The sequence below is a fragment of the Phocoena sinus genome, chromosome X (assembly GCF_008692025.1).
Source record: "Phocoena sinus isolate mPhoSin1 chromosome X, mPhoSin1.pri, whole genome shotgun sequence".
Lineage (NCBI taxonomy): Eukaryota > Metazoa > Chordata > Mammalia > Artiodactyla > Phocoenidae > Phocoena > Phocoena sinus.
Window position 1 is genome coordinate 68331882 of NC_045784.1, and position 20012 is coordinate 68351893.

Here is a 20012-nt window from a genome sequence, read left to right on the forward strand (position 1 = left end):
GCATTTCCTGTGCATGTAGCTGTAGAGGTGTTCAGTGAGATGGTGGCTCAGAAATCTTTGGTTGTTAATGAGGTATTAATTCAATAGAAAAATAAGCTTGATTTTAAAAAAATAATTGTATGTAGTTATAGATAAAGAAAGGTAAAAATACTAACTGGTTTTTAAAGCCCTGATTTTGAACAATTAAATAATATATTGCTCAATCTAGGACACAGGTTTCCCACATCCTAGCAAGTTGGCTTCACTGTTACCTTTTTTAACAAGAAATACTAGGCCTGAAATATTCTATATGTGTATTTTTTAAAGCTCTCTAGATAATTCTGAAGACCATAAAGTTTGGGTATCATTAACATAGGTAATTAAGCATCAACTAGATAGTTGCACAATTATGATCAGTTTTCCTGCACCACTTTCCTATTATAAAGTGAAGTTAAACTTTGGACCTCTTTCTTTTTTTATTTTAATTTTACTGGAGTATAGTTGATTTACAATGTTGTATTAGTTCCAGGTGTACAGCAAAGTGATTCAGTTACACATATACATACATTTATTCATTTTCAGATTCTTTTCTCATATAGGTTACCACACAGTATTGAGTAGAGTTCCCTGTGCTATATAGTAGGTCCTTGTTGGTTATCTATCTTATATATAGTAGTATGTCCATGTTCATCCCAAGCTCCTGATTTATCCCTCTCCACCACATTTCCCCTTTAGTAACTATAAGTTTGTTTTTGATATCTGTAAGTCTGTTTCTCTTTTGTAAATAAGTTCATTTGTATCGCTTTTTAAATTAGATTCCACATACGAATGATATCATATGATATTTGTCTTTCTCTGACTTACTTCACTTAGTATGATAATCTCTAGGTCCATCCATGTTGCTGCAAATGACATTATTTGATTCTTTTTTATGGCTGAGTAAAAATCCGTTGTATATATGTACAACATCTTTATCCATTCTTCTGTTGATGGACGTTTAGGTGGCTTCCATGTCCTTCCTATCGTAAATAGTGCTGCAGTGGACATTGGGGTGAATGTATCTTTTCAAATTATGGTTTTCTCCAGATATATGCCCAGGAGTGGGATTGCTGAATCGTATGGTAGTTCTATTTTTAGTTTTTTAAGGAACATCCATACTGTTCTTCATAGTGGTTGTACTAGTTTACATTCCCACCAATGGTGTAGGATGGTTCCCTTTTCTCCACACCTTCTCCAGCATTTATTGTTTGTAGACTTTTTGATCATGGCTGTTCTGACCAGTATGAGGTGATACCTTGTAATTTTGTTTTGTATTTCTCTAATAATTAGTGATGCTGAGCATCTTTTCATGTGCCTTTTGGCCATTTGTATGTCTTCTTCGGAGAAACTGGACCTCTTTCTCATCTTTGCAAGATCTTACTGTGATTCTATCCAGGAAACAAAATTATGTCCCTTCCTTTCCTCTAATATCTATGAGAAGATTCAACATATAAAGCAAGGCTTCTGATTTCTTGATCTGAAAGGTACCTTTTTGATAAAGGACTCCTGCATTCTGGCAATTAGATAGTTAAATTATTCATATTTTAGATGGTTTTATTTGCACATAAAGGTCCTGGAAACTTCTGTATGGAAAAGAATTTGGTAACTTCAGTAATGTCAGTATGACAATGTAAATGATCTCCTTTATTTTCAGATCATTGGTGATTAGAAGTATAGATTAAATGGGGATTGTAGGCCTGGGATTAGGCTATTGAATTTTTTTTGTTTTTTGGCCACACCACGTGGCTTGTGGGATCTTAGTTCCACAACCAGGGGTTGAACCCGTGCCCTTGGCAGTGAGAGCATAGAGTCCTAACCACTGGACCACCAGGGAATTCCCTAGGTCATTGAATTTTTAACTTTTAGCTAATATTGGCACAGGAAATTTGCCATTAAGGAAAATAAAATTTCCATTTGCAAAAGAAATTTGCATATTAAAAAGGAATTTGGGAACTTTTTTCTATAACAATTAAAATTACATAGTTTATATGTGATATTTCTAAAATATTTATTAGGTAAATGATTGAACTCCATAAAGTCTTACATGAAGCCAGCCAATGTTATTAACTATTACTTTTCCAGATGGAGAATTTGAGGATAACAAACTTTATTAGCTTCAAATAATTCAGTGATAATTCCAGGAAAATTAATTAGAAAATAAGCATGCCAGTTCTTATTGCATATTCTATCCTTCATGTAGCATTTTGTTCTTTCCATTGTCCTAAAGACACTATAAAGATCATTTCACTTGACAGATGAATGACCAAAATCCAACAACCTGATGTGTAGTCAGTTCAGTTCATTCATCTCTAAGGATTGATTTAGATATTGACATAGCTGATAAAACTGTGTGAACATTGGCAATTAATGTGGCTTAAAATGAAACACACAGCACATTATATGGGCCATTTCATCACATAATAAAAATAAATACCCTAATTCATATACATGGGGATTTCATATAGAGAAACAAAACAGGTTTAGCCTTCTCACTGACAGATCTGCCATTGCTTAATTGGCCTTTTGCAAAATTCTTGGGTTGTCAAAGTTGGTTTTACAGTTGTGAAATAAGATGATTCTCTTTGCTCTAGTTCTACTGGGGAAATATAGAAATATACAACACCAAATTGTAAATATTTATATTCTGTTCTAATGGCTCTCTAGATAAGCAAAATATGAATACTATCTATACAAATCTGTCATAAGCTTTGTATAATTTTTATTTCTGGAATTCAGGAAAGAGTGCCTAAACCCAAAGCTACATCCATAATGAACTTTACTTACTAGATTTATTGCTTAAATAGCTTAAGAGTATTTGAAGGTCCATGTAATAACTGTAATTGTCCCTAATTATATAATAGTATAATTATATTTAATTATATTTATAGTGTCTATAATTTTAGCTTCCTAATATTCCCCCAACTGTAAAATTTTCTGAGCATGTCATATTACACATCTGCAGAAAACATTTTTTTAAATTAGGAATCTTATGCTTTTGTATATCCTTGCCCATTTTGGAGACAAATTTAGTAATACTATTTGTTTTCTATTTTAAAATGACATTCATTATTTCCTTTAACCAACATTTCTTTAAGGGCTACCAGGAACATAGAGGAGGTGTTGCATTAGGTACTCTCCTTATCCTCAAGCAATTCAAGGAATTAATAATCTAATAATGGACTTCAGTAACATTCTTTAAAACAAGAGCAGTAATATATATAAAATTTAATAATAGAATGCTCTGATGCTTTTGGATTAAAGATGCTATATATTGCTTTTAAACATTATGCTGTTCAGTCAATTGGGTCTACCACACACAGACATGCTATCTGATCTCACTTTAAATTCATGACAGTTAACCTCAATTATGTGCTCTGATTATCTCATGAACAAAATGTATACCACCAAACAAATATACTTGTTACAGTATTTACATGAGGAAAGATTGAGGAAGGCCACCGTTTCACATCAAAAATAATTCCAACTCTAACAAATCCCTGAGAATGTCTGTTTACATGCACCAACCAATCTAACAAATTTGATATAATCATAGTGCTTTTATTTCACTTATAGATTTGAACACAATTAGATACATTGATAATTTACTGCCTAATATTAGTTTGATTTATGTTGGAGGTAAGTCTATTTTTTACTTTTCATATGCTTTAGCTATAACACTGATATCAAGATGCTAAATTTCTTCTCAATATTTTGCTTACTTTCTAGTTGACCTACTGACTTCATAATGTCTGAAATCAGATTCAGCAATCTCACTTGGGATCAAATTATAACACTGCATCAAGTGTTAGATGAAGTAATTCCAATTCATGGAAGGGGGAATTTCCCCACATTGGAGGTGAAACCGAAAGATATCATTCATGTTGTGAAAGATCAACTGATAGAGCAAGGAATTATTGTTAAAGATACCCGATTGAATGGTTCCACAGCAAGTTACATACTTGCAAGCTACAATGGCATGAGCTATAAGGATCTGGATGTTATTTTAGGTATTGAACTACCAAGTGATCAGGAATTTCAGCTTGTTAAGGATGTAGTTCTAGGTTGCCTACTCGACTTTTTACCAAAAGGTGTTAAAAAGGAAAAGATCACCCTAAAGACTATGAAAGAGGCTTACGTGCAGAAAATGGTCAAAGTTTGCAATAAGCATGATCGTTGGAGTCTTATCTCTCTTTCTAATAACACTGGGAAGAATGTAGAGCTAAAATTTGTGAATTCACTCAGACGACAATTTGAATTTAGTGTAGATTCCTTTCAAATTATCTTGGATCCCATGTTAGATTTCTACAGTGACAAAAGTGGTACACTAACCAAAGAATTATGTCCTGTTGTGGTAGCTGAAAGCATGTATGGAGACTTCCAAGAAGCAATGACACACTTGCAGCACAAGCTTATATCTACCAGAAAACCTGAAGAAATTAGAGGTGGTGGTCTTCTGAAATACAGTAACTTGCTGGTTCATAACTTTAAGCCAGTTTGTGAAGCAGAAATCAAAACCCTAGAACGTTATATGTGTTCTAGATTCTTCATTGATTTTCCTGATATAGAAGAACAGCGAAAGAAGATTGAATCATACCTCTACAACCATTTCATAGGTGAAGAAAAGAGAAAGTATGACTACCTCATGACCTTGCATGGAGTTGTGAATGAAAGCACTGTTCTCCCCATGGGTCATAAAAGAAGACAGACCCTCAATATGATCACCCTTATGGCTTTAAAAGTACTTGGAGAACAGAATATCCTACCTAATACAGGAAAGGTAACTTGCTTTTATCTGCCTGCTCCATACCTTGCTGCTTGGGGAGGGTCCCCTACGTATTATGTAACATCTGTACTACCACCTACATTGTTTCAGCCATACCACCCACTACACTTTCATGTGCCAAATGGTATGGCTTTTAAAAAAACACAGTAGAAACTTTGCTTTAATTAAACACCTCTTAAAAGCAATTTTCCAAATTCCATAAAATTTAAGCTCTATTTTTATGCAGTTATCAACAATTTTTCATCAATTATAGCTTAAACCATCACAATAAATACAATATCATCTGTGAAATGACCTCTTTAAATGATTTTCAAATGTCATCAATTAGCTATAACAACTTTCAAATGTTGTGAACCACTTAAAATGATTTTTAAGTCTGACTGACTACTTATGACTTTCAAATTTTCTATGACAAATACATTAGAGATGCCTGCAACTTTGATTAAAATACAAAAGAACAGACTCATATTTTAAAATCCAGATGTACAGTAAAGACCAGTGCAAACATTTTTGTATTCAGTCAATTCCTTTGTTACCTTTACTTAATTTTTTGCTAGTGAATATTACCATCAGTGAATTTTCAATGCCTAACAAAAATGCCTAATTTCAAAGACAACAGATTCAGAAGATATTAAAACCCTGGACTTTGTAAGCATATATTTTGTTTCTCAATTGAATTGGGTTAGATACAAAATCCTACTATAGTTTGAAGGAACACTGAAAAAATGATTCTGGAAAACATTGGCCATTAGTAATTTATCAACTATCAAATAAGTTGACTTGTGGATCTGAAGAATAGTACCGTCCAGCTGGACAGCCAATACTGTGACCACTATACAGATTTCTTCATTTTCCCCCAAACAAGTTGAAAAGAATGAAAATGACCAACTCTGAATGTGAAAGTTTTCTATCATCATCTGTTAAAAAGAAACTCTACATGTCAAACAGCAAAAAGCAGGCATAGGTTTTTAGCTATTGCATTTACCATTTTTATGACCGACTTGACCAACATCTTAATATGTGGAGACGTTCAATGTTAGTAAGTGAAAATATTTTCATCATTACTAAATGAGGCTTTTTTCCATCTTACCTTTCCAAAGATCAGTTTCTAACACGACACTCAAGTGCCTCATCATGTGAGATTTTGCATAATGCTGTAATTTATTCAACAATTGTATATGTTCATCATGTATCTGAATATCTACTCACAACATCAGATAGCAGCTAGCAAATCTTCCAGTGGGATTAAAACTGTATTTTCTTCCTGTAATGAAGAAAATAATCCATGACCAAGATTACCTGGGATGACAGAAGGGGAGGAGCTTTCCTGAATGAATATAGATAAGACCATCAGATAACTTCACTATTTTTGCTTGCTTCTAATTTTTTATGAGTTTCCATCTCAGTTTTCATTGACCGTCACAAGGTTTTCCATCACAACATGATCCAACAGGCATACTCTGAGAATTTGTCACTTATAGACTGTGCTTAATCTGTCTTCTCTATATTACAGTATTGGACAAAAGAAGTACACCAAAGATGGCATTTTCAAATAACCAATATTTATGAAATGTTTTATACCACAGTGCCACTGACCATCAGTATATGAATATATATATATAGATAGATAGATAGATATAGATATATATATATATCTCATAACCGTGAAGCTTTAAAACATTGTATGGATTCACTTCCTTGCTTGGGACAAATAAAGAATTTTAAAATGCTATTTTAAAGAGAAAATTCAGTCATCTATCAGTATAATGTATGGGCTAAAAATGATTGATCTTTCTGCCCTAAGTATACTGTTTAGTTTTCAGTTAATGAGAGTGTGTCTTTTTTTTAACAGCTTTATTGGAGTATAATTGCTTTACAATGGTGTGTTAGTTTCTGCTTTATAACAAAGTGAATCAGTTATACATATACATATATCCCCATATCAATGAGAGTGCTTCTACATAAAACTGAAGGATTTTATGCTATATTAACAGTACCAACAAATTTACAAAAAATATAGGAAAAGTATTTAAGAATAAAAGAACTATGATAGTGATGAGTCAGGGGTAAAGGTTCAGTATTTTCCAGAGTAGCATTTTATGCTGAACAGCAGAATTTTGAAGCTATTTGGAAACATCTTATCATCCATGTGCTCCCTTAGTTTCCTTTGGTCCTTTTGAGAATTTGAACTCCTTCCCTAAAAAGCAAATCCCCTATGGTATTCTCCAGTTGGGAAAATGGCCTGAAAGCTATATGCTTCCTCCTACCATGTCAATCATGTGTTTCCATTATAGCAAAGAAGCTCAGAATTGGCATTTTAAAAGTTCAGATTTTTCTCAAGAGAGAGAATCCAAACTTGTTGAAGGGAATGGTATCACTAAAGAGAAAGCTATAGCTTTATCTATCATGGCTTTCTTTCTGTTGATACCATCATCAAGCTAGGCTGTCCTCTTTGCTCCCAACTCAAGCAGAAAAATATTTATCTTCTATAGTGTATGAATATATCTCCAAGATTAGGCTAGTTGGGTTGAGAAGCACTATTATCTCATTCTGTTCATTAGGATAATAAATGGAATTTTTAAAATAAGGAAATGAGTGCTAGCCTCTTGTCCTAAAGGAGCTAATAGAAGTTAGTTAAAAATATAACTCTATAGCATGTCATCCCATTACAAGAGAGAAATGATGCTGTCTTTTCTTATTTTATTTTATACAATTCAAGACCGAGTCTTGGCTCAGGAGTTTTGTTTTGTTGTTGTTTTTTTCCCTCCAGAAACCTAACCAAAACCAAAACAAGAAAAACCTTTTTATATACTTCTAGCATTCATATCAGTGGGACATATTTGGTGTCAGTTATCGGTACATATTTTTAAAAACTAAAATATTCTTGCATTTCACAAATATTCACATGTTATTATCAAAGTTTTACTACTAGAGTATTTGTAACTTTTAAATTCAGAGTTATTCTAATAGTGACTGATGTCCAGTTTAGTCAAAGAAAACTGAAGAGAAGGATTAAGTATTGTTTTAAATGAGAGCCCAGCTAAATTAAAGACAAAATATCAGAGCTAGAAAAGTTATGAATATCTTTTTAAAAAGTGGGAAAGCTCCTGGACCCAAATTCCATTTTTTGTATTATCTCAGAAAGGCTCTATTAAAATACCTCCAAATTGAAGTGATTTTAAAATTTGCCTTTAGCCACCTTTTTGTTTTAGACATTGATAAAGATATCAATATGCAAAATGCCTGAGATCTGATTAAAACTCCTTTCATTCGATGGATCTATTATCTGAAAATATTCACCCAATTTTAAAAATATAAATTAAAGTGTATAATTGAGAAAATTTTTGAAGTTTAAAGATTGTAATGCTTTTCAAAATTATATCAATATATGAATATAGCAGTTCCATTTACAGAAGATTTTTTTAAAATAAGTAACTCTGTAAATTAACATTGCAACAGGATTGGGAGATATGTGGGACTACAGTTTGGTAAACATTCTTTTTTTTTTTTTTTTTTTTTGTGGCACGCGAGCCTCTCACTGTTGTGACCTCTCCTGTTGCGGAGCACAGGCTCCAGACGCGCAGGCTCAGTGGCCATGGCTCACGGGCCCAGCTGCTCCGCGGCATGTGGGATCTTCCCGGACCGGGTCACGAACCCGTGTCCCCTGCATCGGCAGGCGGACTCTCAACCACTGCGCCACCAGGGAAGCCCTGGTAAACATCCTTATGAAGTCCATTTCGGCAAGGCATAAAACCCGACATTTTAACCTGCTTTGGGATTCATTTGCTTTACCATTATAAAAGAAATACATTAATGTTTTGTTTTCAGTTCTGCTATTATTTTAGTGGTTCTATTTTATATATTATAATGATAAAATTTATGTAATAAGTATAGGAAATTGTATTGCTAATCCACTGCTTCATTTATGAACACATTTTCAGCACGTGTAATTGGAGGCAGCTAATTTGTTGGAACATCAGCTCTTAAGTACTTTCTTAAGGAAAGAGTTTTCCTTGAATTTTTTGAGTTTGAGCAAAATATACTATTTTGAATATATGCTGTCTGGAAACCAATTTAACATGTAACAGGCGATCTTTAAGCTCAACTCATTGTACTTTTTGTTTTGCTTTGCTTTAATATGGGGAACTGTAAGGTTATTTTTCACACAGTTGTTGTGTCTACATAGATTGTATTAGTGTTTGAAACAGCAACAGAAACGTTTTTGTTTAGATTTAGCCCTTGAAAGAGCAACAGAAAATTTAAATGACTTTGTTGTATTGGGTTGGCCAAAAAGTTCGTTCGAGTTTTTGGTACCATCTTATGGAATGACCCGAACGTACTTTTTGGCCAACCCAATACATGTGCTTTTTATGACCCTTCAAAATAAAAACAAATCAAACTCCCTATTCTAGAAAAATAATACTATATTGATATACCTCTCAGTACTTAATGGCCAAGATGTTAACCCCTATAAATGCATAAGCGGCTTTCCCAAGAGAGAAATATCTTGAGAGGGCCCTCTTGGAAAATTCTCTCTCATGACTCCTAGTTAAAAGTGATGGATTGACTAACCCTGTTAAATCCAACTCAAGTAGTTTCATGATGATTTATGAAAATTTACATTTTATACATTCTAGACTGGTGATAGTATTTGAACCATTATTTAAAATTCTAATAAGTAGTCCATTTTCCTTATAAATAAAGTATGACCAAGTCACACTTGGTCCTTTGGCTCAACTAGAGAACCCAGAAGCCTAAGATTGAATCCTGTTTCAGCACTGGTGCAGCCCTGGAGAATCAGTAGGGGAGATTTGGTCACCATGAAAATGACAGTAGAGCGTGGTATGAGGTTCAGACTACTATCTTATTCAGCAATTTTACTTTTATCATAGTACAACATTTAAAACAAACACTTTTCTATATAGAATGTGGCTTCAATCCCAAATGAAAAAATGATATTGTGATATCTTCAGCTTGTAAAACTAGAGTTAAAAAGGGAATTCCATGCATTTGTAGTAGTGATTTCTAAAATGTTTCTTTAAAATAAAAACCTGTATTAACCATTGAGGTTTCAAATTTCTGCTTAAAATTTTTTTACAAATGTTCACCTTTCCCCAATAAAATTGAATAGTCAACCCAAACATATATTAGTGAATATTTGAATAAAGAGGATTGAAAATAATGTTCTTTAAGCCTTACAAGTGACCTCCTTGAACAAAATGATTTTTACAAAAATTATTTTCTTTACTGTTTTGTAAGTTTTCTAGGGTAGCTTTGGGACACTTAAGATTAAATGCCTCCAAAAAGCAATGGTTGCTCAGGCAGTGAACGCCAAATAACTATTGTCTCATTGCAATTCCTCCAGATTTCTTATCAGGTAAAATTCTTTTAGATAGTGTCAGTAGGTAAAAAATGTAAATTAACAGTTTTTAAGGTGAAAAATCTTCTTTTAAAAGCACCTAAATACATTTTTAAAATAAAAGGCATCATCTTCTAGGTAAATAATATATATACTGAAATAGAAACCATGGCAGGGAGGTTATGTGCTTTAGAAATGCAGAGAACTATATTTAATATGCTGCAATAGACTCATATGAAATTCAGTAACTGTTTACTTAGTCAAGGAGTGTACCTCTGAATAAGAGATGTACAAATTGTATTCCTGACAGTTTACAAAAGGGGGCACATTTCCTGACAAGTTTTTAATTCCTGCAGTTTTTCTTCTACCTTCTCCTCATTTACAAAAATGACATCTTTCTGTGCTCACAGTGATAAGATGCAAAAAAATGAAGTCCAGGGGCAATTTATTACTGTTTATATTACCAAGAGACACTGTTCCAAGTTTAGTTCTTAGTGAGAGGAGAGCCTGGAAATATCAGAATTATTGACTCAGGTAGGATTGTGATGGTAGATGTTCCCATTTTAGAGAATAAAGTTTTCATATGTGCTTTGTGGAGAATCCAATTTTAGGATCTCTGATTTTTCAAGATGTCTCTTAACTAGGATATACTAACAACACTTTGATTCAAAGGCCATGATTCTAGAGATAAACACACACTTTTCCGTTGTTTAAGAACCCTGGAATTCTAAGCAACTAAATGTGAAGAAATCACTTACATGGCTTACTGTATCATTCAGAGTTCAGACTGGAATAAATTATAAATTAACATTTTTAGTAAGAAATAGTCAACATTATTTTAAACATTGTTATGTGCTCTTGTATAATTCTTGGGAATATTTTTAAGTTAGATGAGAAGTTGCATTTTAATTAGTACATGTAAAAATTTTAAGTCAAACCAATTAAACTGTTTTAAAATCAAAACCCCGTATCAATTTAGATTTCATGCATAAAATTATATTTAAAAGTATACAAACTTACAAAATTTTTAAATTCCTACAGAATTAATGCCATGTTAAAATATAAAACTATTAAGATGATTCACCTTCATTAATTACAATGCAGTATCACATTTATTGAAAAATTTTAGTATATTTTATGTATTTCACTCAAAAATCTTAAGCATTTTCCAATAAATATTGGAAATAACCTGTTGGATTATCTTCATTTCCCAGGTTTCAATCCATTATGATTTGATAGTATTGTCCTATGACTATCTTTTCCAATTTGTCTTTAAGTTCCCAGTTTACAAATGACATGCTAAAATATAGCAAACTCTTACTTGCTCTTTAAATAAATATATTCTGCCATTTTAAAACAAATCCCATATATGTACTTTAATACATAAATCTACATTAACCCACACACTGCTACTAGATTTAATTGAAAAATAAAGTTCCCTTTGAACAGTTGTGACTAATTGTTTCATCTCACGTAGTCCCTGTTTAGACTGAGTGAAATCGGTATTAGTAACTTTCTTCTAGTTGGAAAAGCATGAGCAAGAAGAAAGCTTTAACATTCTTCTGGATGTTTAATGAGTGTCTCAACCTACAAAACAAAAAATTTAGGTAATTACCAAGATAATTCAGACCAGAAACATATCATTAAGTAATGAATAAGGAAAAGTGAACCTAAATTTTAATGATCCAAGTCATTCAATAACTGCAATTATCCCATAGAGATCAGACCAAAAATAACTATTAGATATGAAAAAATCCTACAATATCATTTCACTAGATGTAAAACAATTAATCCAATAAAGAATAAATTTAAAATTAAAATAAAGCTTTGAAAGCTTAGCAAACAAATTGAATCTATAAGCATTTATCTTAAAGATGTGTTTCAGGTTTCAGCTAATTCAAATCCAATTGTTTAGCATTACAGAAAATATCAGTGAAAGGACTTGTAATCACTGAGTGGGAAATGAAATAGAAACATCAAAATGTAATTACCCAGCAACCAGGAAAATTACTGATATGATTTCCTACACCACTTCAAGACCTACATTTTAACATTAAATATTTCAGCATTTTAGGAAAGCAGTGAATATAATTATAGCCTTATTAATACAAAAGTTTTAGGTACCTTTTTAGCATTATGGTTCACACGACAAATTTTAATCTATTACTGCAAAATTTTTGAAGTGTTCTTAAGAACTTACTGTGTTTCTGTAAATGAAAATTTCAAGACTATTAATGGAGTGTCTAAGAGATGACAGAAATGTCCAGAACTGAGTGAAATGTGCATTTTTTGGACATCTTTATTGGAGTATAATTGCTTTACAATGGTGTGTTCGTTTCTGCTTTATAACAAAGTGAATCACTTATACACATACATATATCCCCATATCTCTTCCCTCTTGCGTATCCCTCCCTCCCACACTCTCTAACCCACTGCTCTAGGTGGTCACAAAGCACAGAACTGACCTCCCTATGTTATGTGGATGCTGTCCACTAGCTATCAGTTTTACATTTGGTAGTGTATATATGCCCATGCCACTCTCTCACTTTGTCCGAGCTGACCCTTGCCCTCCCCGTGTCCTCAAGTCCATTCTCTAGTAGGTCTGTGTCTTTATTCCCGTCTTGCCCCTAGGTTCTTCATGACAATTTTTTTTTTTAGATTCCATATAAATGTGTTAGCATACAGTATTTGTTTTTCTCTTTTTGATTTACTTCACTGTGTATGACAGACTCTAGGTCCATCCACCTCATTACAAATAACTCAATTTCATTTCTTTATATGGCTGAGTAATATTCCATTGTGTATATGTGCCACATCTTCTTTATCCATTCATCTGTTGATGGACACTTAGGTTGCTTCCATGTCCTGGCTATTGTAAATAGAGCTGCAATGAACATTCTGATACATGACTCTTTTTGAATTATGGTTTTCTCAGGGTATATGCCCAGTAGTGGGATTGCTGTGTCGTATGGTAGTTTTATTTTTAATTTTTTAAGGAAACTCCATATGTTCTCCATAGTGACTGTATCAATTTACGTTCCCACCAACAGTGCAAGAGGGTTCCCTTTTCTCCACACCCTCTCCAGCACTTAATGTTTGTAGATTTTTTGATGATGGTCATTCTGACTGGTGTGAGATGATATCTCATTGTAGTTTTGATTTAAATTTCTCTAATGATTAATGATGTTGAGCATTCTTTCATGTGTTTGCTGGCAATCTGTATATCCTCTTTGGAGAAATGTCTATTTAGGTCTTCTGCCCATTTTTGGATTGGGTTCTTTGTTTTTTTGATATTGAGCTGCTTGTATATTTTGGAGATTAATCCTTTGAAGGTTGCTTCGTTGCAAATATTTTTTCCATTCTGAGGGTTGTCTTTTCGTCTTGTTTATGGTTTCCTTTGCTGTGCAAAAGTTTTTAAGTTTCATTAGGTCCCATTTGTTAAATTTTGTTTTTATTTCCATTTCTCTAGGAGGTGGTTCAAAAAGGATCTTGCTGTGATTTATGTCATAGAGTGTTCTGCCTATGTTTTCCTCTAAGAGTTTGATAGTGTCTGGCCTTACATTTTCGTCTGTAATATATTTTGAGTGTATTTTTGTGTATGGTGTTAGGGAGTGTTTTAATTTCATTCTTTTATATGTGGCTCTCCAGTTTCCCAGCACCACTTATTGAAGAGACTGTCTTTTCTCCATTGTATACTCCTGCCTCCTTTATCAAAGGGAAGGTGACCATAAGTGTCTGGGTTTATCTCTGGGCTTTCTATCCTGTTCCAGTGATCTATATTTCTGTTTTTGTGCCAGTGCCATACTGTCTTGATTACTGTAGCTTTGTAGTATAGTCTGAAGTCAGGGAGACTGATTCCTCCAGCTCCGTTTTTCTTTCTCAAGATTGCATTTGCTATTCAGGGTCTTTTGTTTTTCCATACAAATTGTGAAAAATTTTGTTCTAGTTCTGTGAATATGCCATTGGTAATTTGATAGGGATTGCACTGAATCTGTAGATTGCTTTGGGTAGTATAATCATGCTCACAATGTTGATTCTTCCAATCCAAGAACATGGTGTATCTCTCCATGTATTTGTATCATCTTTAATTTCTTTCATCAGTGTCATTTTCTGCATACCGGTCTTTTGTCTCCTTAGGTAGATTTATTCCTAAGTATTTTATTCTTTTTGTTGCAATGGTAAATGAGAGTGTTTTCGTAATTTCATTTTCAGATTTTTCATCATTTGTGTATAGGAATGAAAGAGATTTCTGTGCATTAATTTTATATCCTGCTACTTTACCAAATTATTTGATTAGCTGTAGTAGCTTTCTGGTAGCATTTTTAGGATTCTCTATGTATTATGTCATGTCATCTGAAAACCGTGACAGCTTTACTTGTTCTTTTCTTATTTGGATTCCTTTTATTTATTTTTCTTCTTTGATGGCTGTGGCTAAAAATACCAAACCTATATTGAATAAGAGTGGTGAGAGTGGGGAACCTTGTCTTCTTCCTGATCTTAGTGGAAATGTTTTCAGTTTTTCACCATGGAGGATGATGTTGGATGTGCATTTGTCATATATAGCCTGTATTATGTTGAGATAAGTTCCCTCTATGCCTACTTTCTGGAGGGTTTTTATCATCAATGTGTGTTGAATTTTGTCGAAAACTTTCTCTGCAAATATTGAGATGATCATATGGTTTTTCTCCTTCAATTTATTAATATGGTGTATCACATTCATTGATTTGCCTATATTGAAGAATCCTTGCATTCCTGGGAAAAAACTGACGTGTTCATGGTGTATGATACTTTTAATATGCTATTGGATTCTGTTTGCTATTATTTTGTTGAGGATTTTTGCATATATGTTCATCAGTGATATTGGCCTGTAGTTTTCTTTCTTTGTGACATCTTTGTCTGGTTTTGGTATCAGGGTGATGGTGGCCTCATAGAATGAGTTTGCGAGTGTTCCTCCCTCTGCTATATTTTGGAAGAGTTTGAGAAGGATAGGTGTTAGCTCTTCTCTAAGTATTTAATAGAATTGCCCTGTGAAACCATATTGTCCTGGGCTTTTGTCTGTGGGAAGATTTTAATTTTTTTTTCGGTACGCAGGCCTCTCACTGCTATGGCCGCACAGTCTCAGCGGCCATGGCTCACCGGCCCAGCTAATCCACGGCATGTGGGATCCTCCCAGACTGGGGCACGTACTCGTGTCCCCTGCATCGGCAGGCAGACTCTCAACCACTGCGCCACCAGGGAAGCCCTAAGTGACACTCTTAACCCCTCTCCTCATGCATTAGGAAACAAAGAGGCAAGAAAATGTCTATTGCCTCTCAGCCAGTTCCAGACTTTTCCCAGGACTCCCTTCTGGCTAGCTGTGGTGCACTAACCCCTTCAGGCTGTGTTTATGCCATCAACCCCGGTCCGCTCCCTGGGATCTGTCCTCCAAAGCCCGAGCCTCAGCTCCCAGCGCCCCCTCCCCAGCAGGTGAGCAGACAAGCTTCTTGGGCTGGTGAGTGCTGGTTGGCACTGATCCTCTGTGCAGGAATCCCTCCACTTTGCCCTCTGCACCCCTGTTGCTGTGCTCTCCTCCACGGTTCCAAATCTTCCCCCCTCCACCACCCGCAGTCTCCACCCATGAAGGGGCTTCCTAGTGTGTGGAAACCTTTCCTCCTTCACAGCTCCCTGCCACTGGTGCAGGTCCTGTCCCTATTCTTTTGGCTCTGTTTTTTCCTTTTTTCTTTTGCCCTACCCAGGTACGTGGGGAGTTTCTTGCCTTTTGGGAGGTCTGAGGTCTTCTGCCAGCGTTCAGTGGGTGTTCTGTAGGAGTTGTTCCACATGTAGATGTATTTCTGATGTACTTGTGGGGAGGAAGTTGATCTCCACATCTTACTCTTCCACCATCTTGAAGCTCCTCTCTAGATGACTTCTTAACCCGTCAAAATGTGCATCTTTGCTTTCATGTTGACTATATGTTAACTCCAATTAATGTTAACTCAGATTAGGTTTTTTTTAGCCATGTTATTGCTCATTATATAGTTCTAACTGAGACATATGTACATATGTATTTTACTGTTGACAAAAATTTAATGTTACATGAACAGTGCAGGGGTTTTTGGGTAGAAACTATTTTTAAATGAATTATACCATGATAATTGTATCTCATTATTTACTTAGTAGCTCTTATACCTGTTTCATTTGCTTCATCTCATGCTTTTGTACAATTTGTTGAAAAAGCACTGTAGAGCTTATTAGATTAAATGAGTTTTTGAAGTAAAATCACTGTGAAACATGCAGCGATGTACCAACTGAAAAATAGGTAAATGCCTATTATTTCATATACCACCAAATTAATTTTTTGCAGTGTGTTCAAAAAAGTACTTAGAAATGAACTTTACCCTGGAATTTGTACAGATTTCCTATTAATAATGTGAAGGGACTGACCTTCAGTATATTATGGTCTATATAATTGACTTTAATTTATAATAGACTGACAGATAATCCCATTTTCATAGCTTAATTATATAAAAAGTGTGTATTCATTCATTTCCAAAACTTCATTTGTGTTTACATTGGTAAAATGTACTTATCCTCTCCTCCCTCTCAAATAGATGGTACCTACAATACATTGGATAAGAACATAATTGGTGGTGAAGTGAATAAAATGGCAGTATTAAGGAATTGAGTCAAACGATATGACACTGCATTGAATCCTCCTCCCAAAACACACACACACACACACACACACACACACACACACACACACCCCAGCACCATAGAGTTAGCTGAGCTAGATAGTGTCTCAATTCACCTCTGTATGCTGATCACATATCCAAACAATGATCTTAGTGATCACTCTTTGGAGTGACAAATAGGTTAGAATACAGCATGTATTAGAAGAATAAAGAACTGTGGTAAAAATGATTGGAGAGATGAAATTCCACTTGATATGGTTTGCTTGAAGTTTCTACAGCTATAGCAACAGCCTAGCATCTCTAGAGGATTAAGTATCTTGTGTGAAATATGAAGCAAGATATCAGTAAATAACCTTATGCTAAAAATCACATATTTTCTCTACATAATGTAAGTTATCAGATGACTAAACCTTAAGCTAAAATAGATGATTACAAGGAAAGAACAAAATGACCCACTGACACAATCAAGACAGCTTTTTAATCCTTTAATATGCAAGGATAAATTGTGCCTTCTCTGTTATTTCAAACTTTACCAGAAAGCATATATACTATACACACATAAAAATAGCCAACTTTAAATTTGGTAACAAACAGTGGCAAAAAACAAATGCAAGCCAAAAATATTCCTATTTTTGTCCCACAGTGTTTTGCTTGTAAATGTGCCAGTTAAATCATGGGTGATAAAAACCACCATTATATTAATATAGTATATTTTACCAAGCACTGTAACACTATATCATTATTAAACATAGAAACGAGATTGGTAGAAGTGAGATTCATTTACTTTGAGATGCCTGACAGTGATGCCATTAAAGTACATACATATTACAAAATTTCTTATTGGACTTGGTGATTGCTGTACTTGTCCTCTACCAACATTATTTCCAATAGTAAAACAAAGTGGAGACACACTATTGTTCTATCTGCTCTCATACCCACCTAAATCAGGTCTGGTCCTTAGTAGGAATATCTAAAATTATCTACTTGCATGATTTCTTCAAAGGTATACTTTGTTCATTTTTTCCTAAAACTTTAACCATATTTTCACATATTTAAAAATAAAATTGTAAAGGTATAAAAAGATGATGAGTAGCAGTATATTTCCCATTGCTGCTCACATTACATGTTGTCCTTCCCAGCTGCTTCCATATTCATCTTTCATATCATGTGTTATTACAGAATGTCCATTTCTAAAATCGCAATTAGTTGCCATGGAAAGAATTACAACATTAAAATATAATTTGAATAATGTGATCAAACAGAAAATTGGGTCTCCTGTAGAGTATACATATATCTGTGAATGGGCTCCACATTTCTTTTAGCTATATTACAGACTCCCTTCCCCCACATCCACACATACAAGGATATGAAAATGTAGCAGGTACTTTTGATATACATGTCATGGAGGAAAATCACCTCTTCAATTTCAAAGGGAGACTGAAAACTGCTATATATGATAATGGTCTTAGGTTATAATTAAAATATTTCATTGAAACTGATCATCTTTTCTAGGCACACAGAGATAGGGATAAGACAGTGGCTGAACTGAGAGGCATTACCAACTAATATTATAGAAAATTGGTTAAAAAAAAGAGAAAGGAAATCAGGGAAGGCCCCTAAGAGTAGTTCTATGGGAAGTTAATTATCATATTCTTATAGGTTTCTGATACCTTCGTAGATTCTAAAGGAGACTCAAAATCACCTGAACAACACTTGTTTGAGCATGTCTGGGTATCTTCTTGCAAAACTCATTCAAATATCACTATCTCTGGATTGGTGACTTCCTCATCCATCTCAGTGCCTAAGTGAAATAACTTTGAACATCCCCATTGGGGATGTCCTCAGGGTAATTGTTAAGCATGGTTTTATCACTCCCTTCCAAAGACTCAAGCCCCTATGCATTTGAATCTGTACCCTAGCACTCCCCTCCACACTTCACCCAGCTCATACATATGTACATCCTGATGTGATTTCCCCTCCATAGGCTGCACTTAATATACACCTCCATAAAAATATTAATGGCCCATGATATCATCTCCTGTCATGTTAATTCTTTTAACTTTTCTTTACTTGTACAAAATGTCCAGGGTGAAGTCAGTAAAAATGGTGGAGTAAGGACTTCCAAATATTAAATTATTGATAAAAGCAATGAAGAATGCAAAGATTGTTGGAGTTAACCTTTTCAGAACCCTTGAAATTATCCAGAGGCTTACAGCAACACAGAGAGAAAAATGGTTGAATCTTAGTAAGAACATAAGTTTTGTGGCTTTTTAAAAAATAGACAATCTTTAAGAGCATTTGTAGATTCACTGCAAAATTGAGTGGAAAGTGCAGAGAGCTCCCACATATCCGCTGCCCGTACACATGCCCAGCCTCCCCTGCTGTTAACATCTGCACCAGAGTGATGCATTTATTAAAATCAATGAACCTACATTGACATACGATTACCAGCCAAAGTTATAGTTTATATTAGAGTTCAACCTTGATGATGTACATTCTATGGATTTGGACAAACTTAAAAGACATGTTCCCACCATTATAGTATCATAAAGAATAGTTTTGTGGCCCTGAAAATCCTCTGTACTCGGCCTATTTATCCCTCCCTCCCCCTAAACTCTGGCAACCACTGATCTAACTGTCCCTAGTTTTGCCTTTTCCAAAATGTCATATACTTGGAATCTTACAGTATGTAAACTTTTCAGATTGGCTTCTTTCACTTATTAATATGTATTTAAGTTTCCTCCATGTCTTTTCATGGCTTGATAGCTCATTTCTTTTTTAACATTGAATTATATTCCATTGTCTGCATGTGTCACAGTTTATCCATTCAAGTTTTGGCAGTTATGAATAAAGCTGCTATAAATATCTGTGTGCAGGTCATTGAGTGAACAAAATTTTGAGTAAATACTAAGGAGCAGGTTTTCTGGATTGTTTGGTAAGAATATGTTTCTTTTTTTAAAGAAACTGCCAATCTGTCTTCCAAAGTGGATGTACCATTTTGCATTCCCATGAGCAATGAATGCAAGTTCCTGTAGCTTCACATCAGGGCCATCATTTGTTGTTGTCAGTGTTTTAGGGTTGTGCCATTCTAATTGGTGTGTAGTGATATCTCACTGTTTTAATTTGCAATTTCCTAATGATACGGTGTTGATTATCTTTTCATTGCTTATGTGTCATT

The 20012-nt window shown here is 34.3% G+C and overlaps 1 protein-coding gene across 1 annotated transcript; it reads left to right on the forward strand.

Annotated features, from left to right (window-relative positions):
- The first annotated feature begins 3763 nt into the window (after positions 1-3763).
- Positions 3764-4951, forward strand: TENT5D (terminal nucleotidyltransferase 5D). The gene has a single exon (XM_032618928.1). It carries the CDS (start codon positions 3764-3766, stop codon positions 4949-4951), a length of 1188 nt encoding a protein of 395 aa, XP_032474819.1.
- Positions 4952-20012: the final 15061 nt, after the last annotated feature.

What these genes read in the sequence shown, in the direction of transcription:
- TENT5D (XM_032618928.1), top strand. Translation starts at nt 3,764, where the DNA reads ATGTCTGAAATCAGATTCAGCAATCTCACTTGGGATCAAATTATAACA.